Source organism: Aquarana catesbeiana, linkage group LG02 (assembly GCF_042186555.1).
Source record: "Aquarana catesbeiana isolate 2022-GZ linkage group LG02, ASM4218655v1, whole genome shotgun sequence".
Taxonomy (NCBI): Eukaryota; Metazoa; Chordata; class Amphibia; order Anura; family Ranidae; genus Aquarana; species Aquarana catesbeiana.
This window is the reverse complement of record NC_133325.1, coordinates 242737492-242758230: the sequence shown is the minus strand read 5'-3', so window position 1 is coordinate 242758230 and position 20739 is coordinate 242737492. Positions and strand designations below refer to the sequence as shown.

At 38.9% G+C, this 20739-nt stretch overlaps 1 protein-coding gene across 50 annotated transcripts in view; it reads right to left on the bottom strand.

The window, feature by feature from the left end:
• The window catches only part of SCEL (sciellin), a 120089-nt gene that overhangs the window by 13199 nt on the left and 86151 nt on the right, over positions 1-20739 (bottom strand). For 25 of the 50 annotated variants that reach the window (XM_073614296.1, XM_073614310.1, XM_073614295.1 and 22 more), the window contains 8 exons: positions 19723-19782; positions 15647-15709; positions 13400-13456; positions 12503-12556; positions 10719-10781; positions 8186-8248; positions 5527-5589; positions 2366-2416 (listed from right to left, as the gene is read on the bottom strand). In XM_073614296.1, the coding sequence (XP_073470397.1) occupies positions 2366-2416; positions 5527-5589; positions 8186-8248; positions 10719-10781; positions 12503-12556; positions 13400-13456; positions 15647-15709; positions 19723-19782 (474 nt within the window). The remainder of the gene's footprint in view (positions 1-2365; positions 2417-5526; positions 5590-8185; positions 8249-10718; positions 10782-12502; positions 12557-13399; positions 13457-15646; positions 15710-19722; positions 19783-20739) is intronic. The other 25 variants (XM_073614305.1, XM_073614319.1, XM_073614328.1 and 22 more) reach the window with 10 other exon arrangements.

The following is a 20739-nucleotide window of genomic DNA, read 5'->3' as shown; positions in this document are numbered from 1 at the left end:
ATTTAGCTCAGCCTTTCTCAACCTTTTTACCCCAGGGGAGCCTTAAAATAATTTTCAGGTATCGGGGGAACCTCTGATGAAACCCATTCATTGGGGGTCAGTGGGAACAATGCCCCTTTGGTGGTCAGTGAGAAGAATGCCCTTTTTTACAGTGGTGGTAAGAATGGCCCCCTTACAGAGAGCTATCAAGATCATTGGTGTGATACCACTGGCTCCTCCAAGTGACATTGGCTCAGAACTATGTAGGCACCATCAAACAGGAGGTAAATCGGCCACAGCTCAGGGAACCCCTAGCCACCTCTGGAGGAACCCTAGGGTTCCACTTTACCCTCTTTAAGAATGGCTGCTCTAGCTGTTCAAGAAGAGTCAGTCATTAGATTGACTCCTCCTGAACAGGAATTGCCATAGATAACTCAGAATTCTGCCGGTCCCTGCTGAGCCTGACACATTTCTATCTATCTATGGCCAGTTCACACACTCTCTGCTAGAGGAGGCCAACACTTTTAATTAAAACACATTTTCAACACCTTTTTTATATGGCAAGTTTATGTTTGTCTTTTATCAGTAATGAGCCCAGACAGTGGATAGGACAGCATTTCAGGGGGAGAATTCACGCAAATAAAAAAATAACTCTTTGGAAGAAAATAGTAACAATTCAAGAATGAAGATATAGATTGTTATAAATGCCCTTTGCTCTGTTAAAACATTATCATAAGAATGTAATACTTTGTATCTATTAACTTTTGAAAAACATTAACCTGCCTATGCTTTTGAGCATATAGTCAGTGAACAATTCATTATTTTGCCAGCGTTGCAGGCCTTTTACAATAAAAATTGATCCTCTTAACAAGGCCATTCTCTAGCAGCAAACGATAAAGCAGATGCGTTGTGTCTGAATGGCTCTATTTGTGTACTATAGCAGAACAACGCATTCACAGTCTAAATTTAGAATGCATTGCTCGAACCCAGCTGAAATTAGTAACAATTGCTCATCCTTCACTCATTTTCATATGCCTGTTAATTATTTCCATGGTCTCTAAAAGCGTTTGTTATCACATTTACACCACATACAAATTCAAATCTTCCATTCGGAAATGCATTCAGTACAATTATTTCTAGCTTTCTTCACATAAGAACATGGCCTGATCATGATAAGCAGCCTTATTAAAATAAAACAGCGCTGATTAAAAAAAAAAACATGTAAATTCAGAAATATGTTGACCACCATTTTTTATCTCCTTCTGGAAATGCAAGTTGACTGGATGCGACCCTGACTCTATAGCTTCAATACAATGAGTCACTGACCCAGAACAAATATGCCAATGAGGACAGTCTTAATCTGGCCATAAATGGATTGAAATTTGGTTGGTTCAGCAGGGACCAGCCAAATTTCCAACCATCCTTCAATCAGCACATGTAATGCAACCAAGTGCTGATCAGTGTATTCTCAGGAAGAGGTAGTCCTGCTGTCGGTATACAATGACACAGCTGGGATGATTCCTGCATTCAACTTTAATGTGCGATTGGGGGAATTGGTTTAGTTCTTTTGTTCAGCCTGCTGGCTAACAAAAACAACTGAGCAATGTATGGGCAGATTTAGGAACATCAAGAGTCTTTTATGCCTCTTTGCCTCAAGAAATTTGAGGCACATATAGAAGCTACAGGGTAAGTCAGGCAAATAGCTTTTTCAAAAAATATAGGCAATAGCAGCCTCCATATTTTTAATTTTAATTAATTCAGAATGACCTCTACTAAGAATACTCAATTAAATCACATCTGTGACATAGCTTATTTTTAAAATCATTACATCTACACTTGCCACACGTTCATCTCTCGTCTTATGAATTGCTCACCTCTGCCTGCCCTTTAGTAGGCTGTATCAGCCAGTACTTCTGAGTATGGTGTAAACATGCTCACACAACACTGCTCTCCCACAATGCAGTGTTGCTTGGAACCTGAATAGACTACCTCCATACTGGGCACTGTCACAGGGAGCATGCCAACCCATATGTCAATACCAAGTTTCAGAAAGTCAGTGGGTCTGAAAACAATGATTGGCATTTGTAGAGGAAAGCGAAATGTCTAATCACAATACATCTGACTGTGGCACATTGCCTTTCATCTAACCTATTATGTCAATGCTCATATAGTTTATTCTCAACTCAACATTTAGATTTTTTTTCTCACTTTTGTTTCTAGTGACAATAGACACCAAAACAAGTAGAGAATAAACTCTTCTCTGCTTTGTCCAAAACTACAAAAAAAAAAAAAAAAAAATAACGTTTTCACCTTAGATACACTTTAAGAATAATTTATCAAACTTGCTCTGCAGAAATAATATCTTATGTATAATTAATATTCTCACCCTTTGTTTCTTTCTCCTGCTATGGCAATTAAGTCATCCAAATCTTGATTTCTTCAATGTACCAGTAAAAGAAAATTTAGAGAGGTATAACTAAACATTAGCATTTTGGAAAACATGATCCCATTACTCAAATAATGTTAAGGGTACAGTCCATCAAAAATGTATTTTTTAATTTTTGGTGGATGCTAGAGATTTAAACCACCTGACGACTTATTATATACTGTAAATAAAGTATCTGGATTTAAGATCCTGGATCTTCACGCCTACTGTTACCATTATGAGAGGTTCACCTTCTCATCCTAGACTCGCAGATGGACAAGGACAGAGTTTGGTATTACGGACTAACCCTTTAATACAAATAAGCATGGGTCTTCATTTGCAACCATATACAGAATTCTTCTGCTGGATGGAATCACCCCACCACAATCTGATCATAGTCATTACCTGAGCCAAAGTAGACATTAGTTATTTCAAAAGAAATTATATTTGTTTTGGGCAATTTTACATGTGTTTTTACATGTTTTTAGACCAATAAATAATATCAGTTTTTTACTAATTCCAAAAAATCCTTTCTTTTACAAATAACATTTAATGCAAAATGCTCTTCTGACAGGTTTTGCAGAGCATTATGACTTTTCTAAACAGAGTACAAGAATACCATTGCACACTTGCTCTTGAACTTTTGCTTACCCATTGTAGCCACAGGCTGCATGCTTGACACTGCTTACTGCCTTCTGTCATGTACCTCTGCAGCCAGCTGGAACTGACCTTGACTCAAATTCTCAACAAAGACCCTGTCTTCTGAATTGCTATCTCCACTGCTCAACTATTTACAGTCTCAGCCTATAACTCTGATCCTGTCTCCTGAATTGGTACCTTGTTGCTTGACAGTTACCAACCTTGGCGTGCCACCTATGAAGCCAAGTGAGGCAGCTGCCCCAAGCGGCACTCATGGAGGCACAGTGGGGGTATCCAAAGTTCGGCCCTGTGTATGTTCAGCCCAGGGTCACACAATATCCCTGGTTGTTATAGTGCAGGTGGCTGCCTGCACCATAACAACAAAGGGCATGGTGCTGCCTGGCCCCCTGCGTCCTAGCAACCAATAATGTTGTGCTTTACAAGCATCTTAGCAACCAATGTCACTGTGCACTGCCAACATTCTAGCAACCAAAGGGGAGTGGGTAGGTGGTTTAGGCATACCACCCCCCTTCTATTTCTGCCTAATCTGGTAGATTGGCAGTAAGACCCCTTTCACACCGAGGGCATTTTGCAGGCGCTATAGCGTTAAAAATAGCGCCTGCAATCCGCCCTCAAACAGCTGCTCCATTGTCTCCAGGGCTTTCACACTGGAGTGGTGCGCTGGCAGGATGTTGGGAAAAGTCCTGCCAGCAGCTTCTTTGGAGCGGTGAAGGAGCGATGTGTTTACCGCTCCTCCACCGCTGCTCCCCATTGAAATCAATGGGGCAGCGCTGTGATACCACTGGCAAAACGCCGCTATTGCGGCACATTGCGGGCAGTTTTAACCCTTTCTTGGCCGCTAGTGGGGGGGTAAAATCGCCCGCTAGCGACCGAAATGCGCCGCAAATCCAACGGTAAAACGCCAATAAAAATAGCACCATTTTACCGCCGACGCTATGGGCGGCTCGGTGTGAAAGCCGTCTAACATATTTAGTGACTACATTTCCTGTTCTTCTTTCTATAAATCCAATTACACTTCCCAATCAGGTGGGTTTTGAGTGTATTATATTTTTTAAATCGTATGGTATTCTTTATGTATGTCTTTGGGTACCTTTGATCTTAGGTGGAATGAATTGTATGCTAGGGATTTTCAGATATCTTCTTCAGTGAGGACAGTTTAGGGCAATTTAGAGAAGCAACAAAGCTCTCATTATATGGCACTAAGTTTTTTCCATCTTCAGTACAAGTATAGTCATCTCATAAGCTTTTTCTACACATTGTCACAATAATCTTCTAAGCCAGATTAGGATAAGAAATACTAAAAATGTTTATTTCATAGGAGTTGATCCTAGCTGAGGGGTGTCCTTAGGGGGCTAGGTTTGGGTGCTTACAGGTTTCAGCAACATAAATCCAGACCTGAATGTATTTTCATTATTATTATTTCATTATGGTGTTTATTGCTCTGTTAAAGGGTAAGTTTAGTGTTACATGCATGAGTTAGGCTGAGGTTAGTTTAGTTAGGGATTAATTTAGGTTAGGACAAAAGCTGAATTTAAAAAATATCTAAAGGCAAACATTTCTTTACTTTGGATTCACCCCATTTTCAGTCCCAAAGATAGTGGACACTAAGAAAGAGAGCGAATCCATCTGACGGGGACATAGAGAGGAATTAACTTTACAGGGGTCTGGACCTTTCCCTGCTCTATTCAAATCTAAAAATAAAAGGTTTGGCTATAAATACACTTTTAGTCATTAAGTGAGTGTCACTTTTTCAGGTGTGATAAGTAAATAATGTGGTAAAAGCTGGTCATGCTTCAAATATGTGTAACCCTTTTGGGCAACAAAACTCCCAATTCAGGAAAAAAAATGCTGATTTTTGGAAGCCAAAGACAAACACATTAACCTCAAAATGGCACATAACAGTTGTATAATAAAAATTATACAGTATATACTAAGAAAGTGCATATTAATAGCACAATCTCACTTTACTTATGAAAAACCTGAATGACAGTTGATTCAATCAATGAGCAAGTGTAAAAAAAAAAACAGTCCGGGTAAGTCCTGGAAATTTCACCTCAATCTGAATGTGTGTTTAAAGTGAATAAAGTTTTGGCACCCTGGTGAAACTACAGAAAGTCACACCCATAATTAAATTAAAAGGGCAATACCATAGAAAAGTGGACTTGCAATGTATAAGTGATGACAAGTGGAATTACCCACAAGTTTTTTTTTTAAATCTTTCTTATAGGCTCCACCAGTGAGAGCTCTGCACCACCTCCTGAGACAATCATATAGGGTTTCCTGCTATCTCTAGATTTATTTTACATTATGGATGAAACAGCTATATACCTCTCCCATTCATGATTTTGCAGTGGTGGTAGTGAGAATCGTGGGATGCAGAGATACCACTGTAAGGGCCCCTTCACACCACTAATCTTCTGTGATTATATCTTATAAATCTATTACTTATACAGTTTACTTACCCTTTATTTGTACTGATAGTGTTAGTATTTTTAATGTCAATAAGGTTGTCAAGGTTTTGTGGCCTGAAAAATATACATGCATTATTGTTTAATAGAACACTCACACTTGCACATTCATGTTTAAACAAAGCAAAACACACAAATTGTTATAATCATTTAAAGGACACCTCTACTGAGAGCAATACAGAGGCAGTCACTGTTGACCTCCTTCTAACTATATTAGTTTCCTGGCTGGCTCTGGAATCAGTACTTTCTTAGTCACTGATCTGCAACAATTATGGAGATTATAAAGCTGGAATGAATTTATAACTCCCAATCTGCATACTTTTCAGGCAGCAAGCATTTTTAGAACAGGACACAAAAGCAGTCTCCATATTCTCTCAGAAAAGTTTTTTTGTGAAACAGTAGTTAGAAGAACATACACTTAGTTGGCAGCAGCAAAATTATCTAAATGCCAGTTAGTCTTCCTAATATCCCCATGCCACTCCTCACAGTGGGGTGGCTGTATGGGCTGGCTGAAGCTGTGGTCTATGGATGTTAGAGTAGGGAGTGGGATTTCTAAGTAAATATAGGGTAAAATGCAAACCATAGACATTCATTGCCAAAAGCCAAGATAGACTCTCAGCTGTGCCTTAGTATACCATAAACCTAGATTAATAACAGAATACAAAAATAAGTATCTTCAGTAGTATAAGCTTTCTTTACACATTGTAACAATAAACTGAGCCCGTATAGGATCAGTAAAACAAGGAAATGATTGGCATAAAGTATTTGATCCTAGTGGGGTACTACCTTGGAAACTACAGTATGTTTCTTTGTATACACGATCCAGTGATGGTAATCAGCTTTGAATATAATGGATATAATGAATATTACCATGATAGTTAGGTTTAGATTTGGGACACATTTAGAGGTTAGAATCAGGTTAAAAGTTAGACTTATGAGTCAGACAGTTAGACTAATAGTAAAGGTTTAGGGGTTAATTTAGGTTTAAGGGCAATGGTGACCTTATGGGCCCATTCCCAACCATGGAAATATGCACATTACCGTAACACATGTTAACACACCATAGCGCATTAGTGCAATATGGTGCTGCTCATTTCATGCGTCGTGGAGCACTATTTTTCTAAAAATTCTACACATGCTTCGTTTTGCCTGTTCTGATGCATTGGCAGCCCATTGGAATAAAAGGAATCCCTTAAAGCGGTGGTAAAGTCACTACTGAGAAATCCTGTAATCCTTTCTTGCAGGAAGATATAATGTGCAGCATCTGTGTTTTAAAAAAAAAAAAAATTCTGAAAAATACTTTATTTTACAGCGCCACTGGGCACTCACATGACCTGCCGGCACTCTCCTTCTCCAATCTTAGCACTGCAGTGGTAGGGGCTGAGCAAGAGGAGGGGAGCAGCGGGAGGTCACGTGAGCACCCAGCAGTGCTGTAAATAAGGTATTTTGTGGAATCACTTTTTAGGGATCAGTGACACTAAAACAGTGATCAGTGCTAACAAATATGCAGTGTCACTGTACTAATGACACTAGCTGAGAAGGGGTTAACATCAGGGGCGATCAAAAGGTTAACTGTGTGCCTAGTCTGTGATTCAGTGTAGTGGGGAGGTGCTTTTACTAGTGGAAGGCATGGATCTGTGTCCTTGCTTTACAAGAACACAGGATCCATGCCTTCTGTACTCACAGAACGGCAATCTGCTTTGTTTACGTAGGCAGACTGCCATTCTGTCTGTTTACCGAAGCATTGGCGGGTGCCGGTGGATATCAAGTCCGCCGTACCTGCCGATCAACTCCCGCTGTGTAGATTCACAGCGGGAGTGGGCCGCTGGTGGTGCGCACACGCACCCCAGACTCGGATGAGTCAGATCACGTACTAAGTCACACCCATAATTCAAATAAAAGGGCAACACCATAAAAAGTGGTCTTGCAATGTATATGTGGTGACAAGTGGAATGACCCACAAGTTTTTTTTAATCTTTCTTATAGGCTCCACCAGTGAGATCTCTGCGCCATCTCCTGAGGCCATCATATAGGTTTTCCTGCTATCTCTATATTTATTTTACATTATGGATGAAACAGCTGAATACATCTCCCATTCATGCTCTTGTAATGGTGGTAGTGAGAATCTTGGGATGCAGAGATACCACTGTAAGGGCCCCTTCACACCACAATGAGATGCACTGCAGCACATTTTTACATGTTTTTACATGTTAACGCTTGTTGCGGCATACTGTGTTGGGCAGCCTATTCAAAATAAAGGGACCATAATATACCTCTATGAAAAAACATTTGCCGTTTGCAATGTTTTGCAGCTTATCATGCAGGACACTATGGGTTGCGCTGCACTACGATGCATTGCAGCACCCCTGTATTTTAAAGGTACGTTGGGTGCCATTTACAATGAATTAACCCACAGAGCGCAACACACATGCATTAACACAACATGATTTCTGTTGCATTGTAGGGTGCCGCCCAGATTTGAATTGGCTACCTTAGCACAATGCATATTAGTGCATGATATAAATGCACATAAATGCCCGTGCTTTGGACATACCACAGTGGACCGCCTTGGTTTAAATGAACCCTTACCCCTCCGACTACTAATCTTCTGTGCTTATGTCATATAAATCTATTATTTATACAGTTTACTTACCCTTTATTTGTACTGATAGTGTTAGTATTTTTAATTTCAATAAGGTTGTCAAGATTTTGTGGCCTGAAAAATATACATGCATTATTGTTTAATAGAACACTCACACTTGCACATTCATGTTTAAACAAAGCAAAACACACAATACAGAGGCAGTCACTGCTGACCTCCTTCTAACTATATTAGTTTCCTGGCTGGCTCTTGATTCAGTACTTTCTTAGTCACTGATCTGAAACAATTATGGAGATTATAACTCCCAATCTGCATACTTTTCAGGCAGCAAGCATTTTTAGAACAGGACACAAAAGCAGTCTCCATATTCTCTCAGTAAAGGTTTTTCATGAAACGGTAGTTAGAAGAACATACACTTAGTTGGCAGCATTAAAGTTATCTAAATGCCAGTTAGTCTTCCTAATATCCCCATGCCACTCCTTACAGTGGGGTGGCTGTATGGGCTGGCTGAAGCTGTGGTCTGTGGATGTTAGAGTAGTGAGTGGGATTTCTAAGTAAATATAGGGTAAAATGCAAACCATAGACATTCATTGCCAAAAAGCCAAGATAGACTCTCAGCGGTGCCTTAGTATACCATAAACCTAGACTAATAACAGAATACAAAAATAAGTATCTTCAGTAGTATAAGCTTTCTTTACACATTGTAACAATAAACTGAGCCCGTATAGGATCAGTAAAACAAGGAAATGATTGGCATAAAGTATTTGATCCTAGTGGGGTACTACCTTGGAAACTACAGTATGTTTCTTTGTATACACGATCCAGTGATGGTAACCAGCTTTGAATATAATGGATATAATGAATATATATAATGGATATAATGAATACCATGATAGTTAGGTTTAGATTTGGGTCACATTTAGAGGTTAGAATCAGGTTAAAAGTTAGACTTATGAGTTAGACAGTTAGACTGATAGTAAAGATTTAGGAGTTAATTTAGGTTTAAGGGCAATGGAAACCTTATGGGCCCATTCCCAACCATGGAAATATGCACATTACCGCAAGACATGTTAACACACCATAACGCATTAGTGCATTGTAGTGCTGCTCATTTCATGCGTGGTGATGCACTATTTTACTAAAAATTCTACATGTGCTTCGTTTTGCCTGTTCTGATGCATTGGCAGCCCATTGAAATAAATTGAATCCCTTAAAGTGGTTGTAAAGTCACTACTGAGAAAACCTGTAATCCTCTCTTACAGGAAGATATAATGTGCAGTATCTGTGTTTTTTTTTAATTATTCCGCAAAATATCTTATTTTAGAGTGCAGCTGGGCACTCACATGACCTGCCGGCGCTCACCTTCTCCAGTCTTAGCACTACAGTGGTAGGGGCTGAGCGAGAGGAGGAGAGCAGTGAGAGGGTAAGTTAGCACCCAGCAGTGCTGTAGATAAGGTATTTTGTGGAATCACTTTTTGGGGACCAGTGACACTAATACATTAATCAATGCTAAAAAATATGCACTGTCACTGTACTAATGACACCAGCTGAGAAGGGGTTAACATCAGGGGCAAGCAAAAGGTTTAACTGTGTGCCTAGCCTGTGATTCAGTGTAGTGGGGGGAGGTGCTTTTACTAGTGGAAGGCATGGATCGGTGTTCTTGCTTTACAAGAACACAGGATTCATGCCTTCTATACTCACAGAACGACGATCTGCCTTGTTTACGTAGGCAGACTGCCGTTCTGCCTGCCTACCGAAGCATCAGCGGGTGCTGGCAGACTTCAAGTCCACCGTACCTGCCGATCAGCTCCCGCTGTGTAGAATCAGTGGGAGTGGGCCGCCGGTGGTGCGCGCATGCATCCCCGACTCGGAAGTGTCAGATCACACAGTAAATGTACGGTGAGCGAAAGTTCAGGATCTTTTTTTTTTTTTTTTTTTGTTTTTTAGGGTTACAACCACTTTAAGACAAAGTGGATTAACTAAATGTACCACAAGAAGCCAAAAACTAGAACACACTACACACGTTGCAATCTGAATATACAATACCCTTTAGCTCTACCATCACCTGTAAAGCAAGGGGCTGCAGGATTGTATATTAATTCAATGGATAGTTTAGGTTCTCATGGTTTTAGGAAAATTTAAACCAAGATTTTACAGTCAGTTTGTAACTTAACACACCAACCGCAGTATAGCACACATTTTTTTAATAATAAAATGTTATAAACTCTAATAAACAGCATTTTAACAAACTACAATCAATGAATCTGCCATTGTTTTAAGCAGCCAATTGGACTAAGGATAAATTGAAAACAGAACTGGAAAACCTAACTCAACCTAATTGGGTTTTTGAGAGAATAAAGTTTTGGCAGCCCAGTAAACCTTTAGAGCCTCATCCCATGAGAGTTAAAGAGCCACCCACACCAAAAGTGGTTTTCCACTGTGGAAATTTGACTGATTTACCCACAAGTTTTTTTTTTAGATTCTTCTATCTCCGAGGTATAAAGAAACTATCAACATCCACCCAAATCAGAGTTTATCTAAAGTAATTATCAAATAAATCTAATAATTCATATGTTGTACTTACCCCTTATTTGTACTAGCAGTGTTAGTATTTTTAATTTCAATTAGATTGTCAAAATTTTGAGTCCTGAAAAATATATGTAGTATTGTTAAATAAAGCACTGAATCTAACACAAGAATATTAGAAAAATGAAATGCACAGATTATTACAGCCATTTAAAGGACTCATATCAAGAAATATGGGGTTGCCACTGCTGAACTCCTTTAAAAAATATTAGTTTCCTGGCTGACTCTTGTTCAGTATTTTCTGAGTCACCAAACTCAGAGCTACCAATCTGCCAATCTGTTTGTGGTCAGTGCCTCAGAAAAATATGAAAATCTGGCACCTAGAATTTTTCTCAGTACAAGTTTCTTTTAGGGTGAAATATTAGGGGGAAATTGAGAGAAGCATATGCATGGTTAGCAAACATCAGCAAACTGACATTTATGCTGTCTAATAATACTGTGCCTCCAGGCTTCACCCTGAGGTGATTGTATGGATTGGTTGAGGTGGTTGATTGGCTAGTACAAGGGAGAAAAATTGGTGTAGTAGATTACATTTCTGGATAGGTATTGGGTTATAATGTACAGTATACTAAGCTGTGACCTATGCACTGCCAAGAAGCCAAGTATACCATAAAAGTAGTCTGACAACCACCGAATATATTTACAAAATACAAAAAAAATATCTTTAATGTTATAAAGAGGGACAGATGGCAAAAGAAGAACTGACATCCGTTTTATCCCTTTTTATACCCTAAAGTATATAACTAATGACAAATATTTTTTTAGTTGTGGAAAGAGTAGAGCGGGATTAAAAAAGGTTTTCTTTTCTGTCTTTGCCCCATTAGAGAGATTCACTCTCTCTATTTGTCATGTTTACCCAAATTTTGGGATGTCCTCAAGATTGAAGAAATCTTCTATTGGGGACACTAGTTGTGGTGGCTCTGGTGACAACCAGGGATTCCTTCACTTTGGGGGATTTCCTCTCACTTCCTGTTTAGGCTATGGGACAAGAAGTGCATGGCATGCTCCCCTATGGGACACAAATGGCAAAAAAAAAACTATAATCCTCCCTTGCTTTATTCAAAATGAAAAACAAAGGTTTTGCCTTTAGTTCTTTTAATGCAGTTTGGTATTCTTTACGTCCCAAAGACTTTACCCCACCTTTTAGTCCCTAAAACACGATTAATGTCTCAGGGAAAAAGCTAAAAATAAAATCAGGGTGCATGATAATAATAAGTGATATATATCTCACTTTTGTTAAAACAAGCCTCGGGAAAAAAAGGTCCCCTAATGAGTCAGACCTACATAGCTTTCTCTTTCTGTATGTTTAACACACAGTCCAATTCTCTGCCTGCACATAGTGTTGACATCCTCCTTCTCTCCACTACCCTTGTTATGTTTTCATTTTAGGGGTACATAATAGCTGTAGTGGGGGGTGAGGCTACTGTGCAAGGGTGCATGGATTATAAGACTGGCTTCTCACATACTGTAGATGTCTGTTCATCTGTGTACCTATAGTAATTTCCACATATTTCAGCTATAATAATTATTTGACGCCAACACTGGGATTGCTAAATTTGGCAGATTCCATTGAAAAAAAGTTTCCTTCCTCCTTCCCATTCCTAGTTCAGCTGAATATTTTCCAAGCAAAAATCTCTATATTAAAGTAGTTGTACTATAGCAGCAGTAGTAATATTGAAGTAGCAGTAGTTGAATAAGAGGTAATAGTAGCAGTAGTAGCAGTGCCAGTAGTAGTAGTAGTTTTTATGATTATTAATATGTTAAGCAAGATAATTACCGTACCTGGACTTCGCTGCAGGTTTTTTTATGTCAATGAAGTCGCTGAGTTGATCTTCCCTAGAATATATATATATATATATACTTCTATGAGATAAGATATGAATTTGTGTTTACTGTGTACAATACTGTACTGCAAATACCGAGAGAAGAATGTACTAAATGGAATGGTGGAAATGACGGAAAGTATCAGATTATTAAAACCTTAGTGAAATTATCTTTAAAAGAATAACCAAATGTATATGTACGTTGTTTAATATTGTATAAAAATATTTGCTATGTGAAAGGCTTCAATGGTATATTGTGCATACTGCGTACCTAGTAGACTGGTTTTTGGTACTAGAAGTCAGTGATGGTAGTTTTTGGTGCAGGACATTCAGTGTCTTAAAGAGGAATAAAAGTTTTTCCCCAAATAAAAAGAGAGAACACGGCAAAAGCTGGTTCCCTTCAGACTCTCTCTCTCTCTCTTGGACCATTATGCCATCCATTACAATAAATGAGCAATAGGTGGAGTTGGAGGTGGGAGAGTTGGGTCCAAAGCTCAACTATTACATGGACTGCCATGATTTGAATTTTAATCTACATGTCTATACTTTTTAATGTACTGATTGGATTGACATGAGGTAACCTGTGATTTTATAATGTTTCATGGTTTTAAAGTTTGTATTGCTCATATTTATGACATTTACTATAAGAATCTTTTCTTTTCTGCAGATTCTGCTTAAATGTATTGTCAAAATTCTTTATACTTCTGTTACCATACTTGTTTTTACAATGGATCAATACATTCTCCCACCTTCACTTACAAGCTCAAATTTCTATTGCCATATATTTCTATCTTAATCTTATTGTATTATTTCTTAGCATAATAAATGTAAAAGAAATATATATATTTTGTTCCACCTTTTACGAGTATTCTTTGCAGTGTCTGAAATTTCAATAAGGTCATCCAGTTGATCGCTTAAAAAAAGATGAGTGTTAAAAAGGAAAATTAATTGATGTTAATAAAGTGAAAGAGAAAATATTGATGTAATTAAAAAGACAGAGAGAGCAAGAGAAAGCATAATTAATTGATATAGATGTTTAAATATTAATATATATTTTTTTCAGATCTATTAATAATGATTTACACTTAAAGTGGTATTAACCCCAAAAGCAAACATTTATTATATTATAGCTCATCATTTCTTAGATGTGGTTTCTGCATTAGTTTTCTTTTTTAAGCTTTATTTTCACCTATTTGAACCTTCCACTAAGTCCTTTTTTTTTTGAACAGAACGAGGGGGTTGATTTACTAAAATTGGAAAGTGCAAAGTCTGGTGCAAATGTGCATGGTAGGCAATCAGCCTCTAACTTCAGCTTGTTCACTTAAGCTTTGACAAAAAAAAAAACTTGAAGCTGATTGGTTTCTATGCAGCTCTGCACACTCTCTTTTTATGTAAACCCTTATCACAAAAGGAAAAATAAAACTGTTTACTGTAAATGCTTATACAGTGTTAAGCCTGGAACACATTAGAAGTTATTTTTCATTCAACCAAGTGGACTGAGCTTAAAAAAAACGGAGCAATCTTGAATTAACACAAGCGATGTTAGTGCAGCAATCTCCCCCATTGTGCCTTTATGTTCTGACAGAGAGATTGCCCCCTCCCCATCCAGAACACACTGATCAGCGCTGGCAGATATTGGCCGGCAGCGCTGATCAGATGCAGGTCGGAAACTGGTTTTCCAGCATGCCCATTTGAGAGAAGCTGAAGTTGTGAGATTGGCTTCTGTAGAACACACAGCTTTACACACAGGCCGAAAGTCGGTCGGTTTAGCAGGAATTTGGCAGATTTTCGGCCCATGTGTATGAGGCTTTAGCTAGGGTTTTGCTTCAATTTGTTTTGTGGATCTAAATCTGCTGGTACAACTAACAACTAACAGTCCCATCCCCCAGGTTGACAATGCTGCTATCCAAAGGTGTCTCTGTTGCTCCTTCATCCAGCATGTAGACACCCTAGTTCATAAAGTGTATTACTGGCCAGATCACCGGGGAAAAAACTAAAAAAATAAGAGCCCTTGCACACTGGGGCGGTTTGCAGGCGCTATTGCGCTAATAATAGCGCCTGCAAACCGCCCCGAAAGTGCCGCTGCTGTCATCCCAGTGTGAAAGCCCCGAGGGCTTGCACACTGGAGCGATGCGCTGGCAGGACGGTAAAAAAAGTCCTGCCAGCAGCATCTTCGGAGCGGTGAAGGAGCGGTGTGTATACCGCTCCTTTACCACTCCTGCCCATTGAAATCAATGGGACGGCGCGGCTATACCGCCGGCAATGCGCCTCTGCAGAGGCGCTTTGCGGTGGTATTTAACCCTTTCTCGGCCGCTAGCGGGGGGTAAAACCGCCCCGCTAGCGGCCGCATACCGACGGTAAAACGCTGCTAATAATAGCGGCGTTTTACCGCCGACGCCGCCCCCCGCCCCAGTGTGCAAGGGCTCTAAAAGTATGCATCCCCCACATCCACTGTTTGGAGTAGACTACTATATATATATATATAACAATGTATATAGTGATTATATATATATATAAAACATAAGATGAATTACCTCTCAAACATCTACCAAAACTACCAAAAAATTGAGAAAAGTAAAATGTACCCACATGTGTCTAAAGCCAGCTATATATGGATCAAAACTGTGTCTTTCCAGTATGGAACGGACAAATTTTGCCCCGCCTCCTTGCGATGGAATGTTGGCTGCCAGGAAAAGCACATTGGGCGTGGCTTTTATACACACCCTGATGTGCGCCATGACGTTATGTGCAGGCTCACCCAGCAAAAGCACGCACCCTCCCAGGCCCGCCACACAGTGCAGGTGCACACTGTACACCCCAAGCTCGCCCGAGTACTGTTCAGCCAGCTTTGGAACTGCACATGCACAGTTCCAAAGCCGACTTGCAGCCATATTTTTTAGAGGCAGTCGTTGCCCTTTTCTGGACATGTGTGAACAGGTAAAAATCTGACATTTTTTACAAACTGTCCATTGTTCAGCTTTTTTCTAAATAGGACTGCACAAATAAATAGAAGCCAATAGTGAACCAATAAGCCTTGAATCTTTGTTTTATTATGCATCTCCTTTCTGTACTATAGGTTCAAGAATTTCATCATTTAGTATACCTTTTCACACCCTTGTTTGCAGTGGGTTTGATGTCTATCAGATTGTCCATATTTTGAGCTCTGCTAAAAAATCAAAATGCAAACTTACAATGTAATGTACATCAACACAGAATAGTGTTACTAAAAGCCTTATTCAATAAAGAAAGCACATTTTTTAAAGGGAATGCATTAAGTTTATGTATATATTTTCCACGTGTTATATGATCAGGACCAAATTGAAGATAAAAATAAACATAATATTTTTTTTTAATCAGGTGAAGAGAATATAGCTGATATGTGATTATCTAATGTTCATTTCAAGCCAGCAGGTGAAGTGATATGCTTTTAGACATGCAAATCTATCTATTCATAGCTGTTCTTTGTAAAAAAAAAAATATTCTTTACAGAGCTCAATAGCTCAAGCTCACGTTTTGCACAGAACTAAATGAGTCAGATAAGTGATACACAAAGTGGCTCTAAAGGCTGAAGGTTTTTTACCTCCATGAATTCTTTGCATAAAGATAAAAAACCTTCTATGTGCAGCAGTAATCTCAGCAACCCCTAATACATAAAGTATTAATATGCAGCACTAATCTGATGTTTCATATACCATAACATATAATGGCATATGTAACATTAGATTAGCGCTGCGTTTGATTTGCAATCAACAAATGCTTGTTGGCTGTTTTTTTATGAATTTCTACTACAGTTAAAGTGGATAATTTGTGGTTTTATATAACCCCTAATACTTACCTGAGCCCCATCTTGCTCCAGCGATCTGCATGAGAGCATCGGTTCTTCGGGACTCTCCCTCCTCACTGGCTGGGACAGCCGTGGGGGCCATTGGCTCCTGCTGATGTCAATCACAGCCAGCCAGCCAATGAGGAGAAAGAGGAGGCAGGGCCAAGGCACGGCTCCATGTTTGAGTAGACATGCAAAGCAGCAGCTTGGGAGCATGCCTGCTTGCATGCCTCCATTGCAAGCTGCTTGATCTGGGGGCACTTGACAGGAGGTAGGGGCCAGGAGCGCCGGGACTGCTCTGTGCAAAACCACTGCATAGAGCAGATGAGTATGACATGTTTGTTATTTTTTTTTATTTGCCTTTAATATAATTTTAAGTGGTTTCTTGTTGTGGTGATATTTTTTCTTCTCCTTTTATAAAAGCCATAAGGCTCTGTGAATCTTGTGCCATGGGTTCACAATGGAGTTGATTTACTAAAACTGGAGCATGCAAAATCTGGTGCAGTTATGCAAAGTAACCAATCAGCTTCCAGATTTTTTGTTAAAGCTTAATTGAACAAGCTGAACTTAGAAGCTGATTGGCTACCATGCACAGCTGCACCAGATGTTGCACTCTCCAGTTTTAGTAAATCAATGCCTGTGTTTTAAAGGAAATTTAAACCTTATCTAGATTACATTTAGTTTGCTAAAATACTGCATATTGTAAGAAATCTCTGTGTTTTTTCTTTATTCGTAAGATATCGTTTTCACATTTTTAATCTTTTTTTGCATCTAGGTGCTGCTCCTCCAGCATTTTTCAGCCATTTCCTCTGTACACGTATGTGCTCCAACATCGGCTGAACATCATAGCTGTGGACCAGTTTAGTGATAGTGACAGTGATGAACAATGCCTGCACAATGTGTGTCAGCACAGCCGCTTGTAGTTTCAACCAGGGAGCATAACAGGAAGTATCTGAACAAGGACCTTAGTGACAAGATCACCCTGTGTATGCTTTTAACAAAAGCTGCAGACTTAAATAGATTCTAAGCATCTTTTGAAATTACATAGACATACTAAAATTTATGAGATATTAGTAGTTAGATTAGGATCTGCTTTAAATGTTTATTTGTAAAATAAATATAGTTTAAAAATTATAAACTATATTAGGTAAATTACAAACTATTTTAAGTAAATTAAAACAAATTGCCCAAATCCTTATTAATTTCCCCTTAAATGCAATGTCCCAAAGCAGCCAATTAGATGTCTAATGCTTGCATGTAAAATCATAGTTTCCCCCCTTTTTTTCACTACATTATTTATAAACTTGCTTGGTTTTATTCGCCTTTTTTAAAGTACACATGTTAACAGTGGCAAGGTTATAAACCACAAATCTTATCAATGTGAGCCATATTAGATAGCAACTGGCAGAGAGCTACTCTACTCTGACATCACTTATGGTTCATGAGGTTCAGGCGGCGGAACGCACGCCAAACCGCCATCTTGTTGGTGGGGTGAAAGGTGACACAGAAAGAGCAGCACACTGTTGGATCCTGCTGGTGCCAGCTAAGGCACATACAAATGTGAATGGACATTTATACGTTTTTTGTGGACATATAATATACAATAAAAGAGGGTTGCACTGTGATCTTGCCATTTTTGGTTTACTACTGTTTATGAGGATACGTGGAGGAAGATAAGTGAAGAATTGACCTTACCACTACTCGTCTTCTAGACCCCCTAAAAAGTGTTACTAGACCCACCTAACCCTGGATCTAGGATTCTGGTGAGTCATAACCACATAGGGGGATGGAGAATGAGCACAAGGCAAACCACATCTGTATGGAGTGTGAAGAGCACGTTTGAAATCAGTTTATATACATGGACTTTTGACACTATTGAACTTTTCAGTGTTTACACACCTTAATCGAAGATGTCAATACAGTCTATGAACTTTAATTGGCGTCAGAATCACGTGGGATCACGTTATTGTCTGCACTTTGTACAGAGTCAGTCACAGCTTGAGTTTTGAAGACTCATTTTATTTGTGGATATTTTATTATTATTTATGATCAAAGGTCTTTTATAGCACCTAGCACTCAAGTTGTGTATCATTTGGTAGTACTGTGTAAATTACACAGGAATTGTGTAGAACAGTAAGGGTGACACCATAAGTATTCACATATCTATCAGGAACACCTGTGGCGCAGTATATACATTTGCTTTGATCTACTCTAACAACAGCACTCAGTTTTTAATATACCCTGTAAATGAAATGTCAGACAAGTACTGTGCACACACTGACAGCTTGCCACAGGCAACATCAAAGATTGCTGTGAGACACATAGCTCGCAAACCTACATACACGCATATAGTCCAGATATGTCTTTTAGGCATGTTCATATTTGCTACAGAACAGGACGTATTGTTATGCAAAGGTCACAATTACATATCAGTCAAGTTGCAATGTAATCACTTATTGTTAATCATTGTTGAGATAGATTTGCATATTATTGGACACCTACAAACAGACAGCACAGCTTTTGTATGGATTATTTGCACTGCATGGATGATACAGAAGAGAAATGCAACATGACCAGTCTATTGCACCAGTTTCCTTTCACAACCTTTACAATATTGTTTACTGCAGTCATCGCTGTGACATGATGATCACCTTCAACCTGCATATAAACACTGCAGAAGTATCTGCAGTGCCACCTGTTAAATGCTGCAATTGCTAAATGCCATTACAGCATTAGAAAAAATAAGGATAATAAAAAGTCAAAGAATTATGATAGAAATAAATATAGCAGAAAAAACAGAGCAGGGTGTGATGTCCTTAAAAAATATAGAAATTATTTAGGTATGCAAATTAGTCAGAATGTCAAGTTAAAGCAGAGTTCCACCCAAAAGCGCTTATCTAAAAGCTTCACTGCCAGTTTCTCTTACAGGCATTGGCAGCGGCAGCACCTGAGAGCCAATGGAAACATCGGCTGGGGTGCCAACATCGCTGGATTCCAGGACAGGTAAGTGTCCTAATATTAAAAGTCAGCAGCTACAGTATGTATAGCTGATGACTTTTCATTTTTTGCTGTGGGGGGGGGGGGGGCTGCTAAATTTGGAATGGACATTTATGCATCAATGATCGCTGATCATGAAAGGGTCAAGAAATTGCAGATTCAGCAAAAAGTAATACATTTACATGAACATACTATAAAAAAATTATTTAAGGAAAATGTTTTTGACAGAATCCTGAATATGCAAGGGAGTTTGCCTGGCAAACTCAACAAAACAGTTAATTAATATTGGTGCATGACTGAAATTAAGCAGTAACTCTTTTTTCTGTAATACGGTTTAACAATATTATTATTCAATGTACCTTTTCACTCCTTTATCTACAGTAGATTTGATATCAATCAGATTATCCACATTTTGAGTTCTGCCAATAAATCAAAACACAAATGTAACATTTATGTAAAGTAGCATGGGCACATATAATTCATAGCAGCTTGGTTTTATTTGATAGAAACTATGGCATTAACAAGCCACTGGTCTTATGAGCTTTTTGGCCATATTCCCTTAGCACTGTAGCAGTAGACTACATTAGATCTCAAAGCAGCTTTCAGTGGTCCTGTGTTGAAATTGATGCTAATCATGTAAATATTTGGGGAAAATGTGCTTGTTTCATAGTTTACAAGAACTGTATAATGGAAAAATGGGGAGCTTCTGCCTGAGAGATCACCAGTACACTCTTGTTCTTTAAATCACCATCCAGAAGAGGTATACAACGGGGCTGGAGTAGCACTTGGAGTAGAAGCCGTCTCAGATAACAAGAAATATGCAGAAAAGGCACTTCCGGGACCATTGTGGAATGCACGTGGAACACGTGGAACGCACAGACCACAAATGATGTCAATAAGGGGGCAGTGATGCATTTTGGAGCATGTGCAGAAGATCCTTCTTCAAACCCATCTTGTTTTGATGGAGGAGCTTCTACAATGCATTCTGGAAGAACAGCATCAGGAGCCTGTATGATTCACTTGATGAGCCTGCTTAACATTTCACTCCTGTAAGTGTTTTTAACAAATTGTGTTACTAAAATCCTTGGTGTACTGCACATAGATGTGCCTTTTCTATATATTTCTAGGAACTGTATAATGTTGTACACATTCAAACAGACAACTATCGATGAACAAGTAACATCAGGGACAGCTGAGAGACACTCGTGGCTCATAAGCCATTGGTTTTAGACCATTTATCCTACACACTTCAATTTTTTAATAAATGCTAAATAAACTCTCATTATACCTGTATGCTATATGTAATACATAACATAAAGTCAGAAATCCACTTTCAGCAAGTTAGAGTAAGCACACTAAACATAGTTCATTTCTTC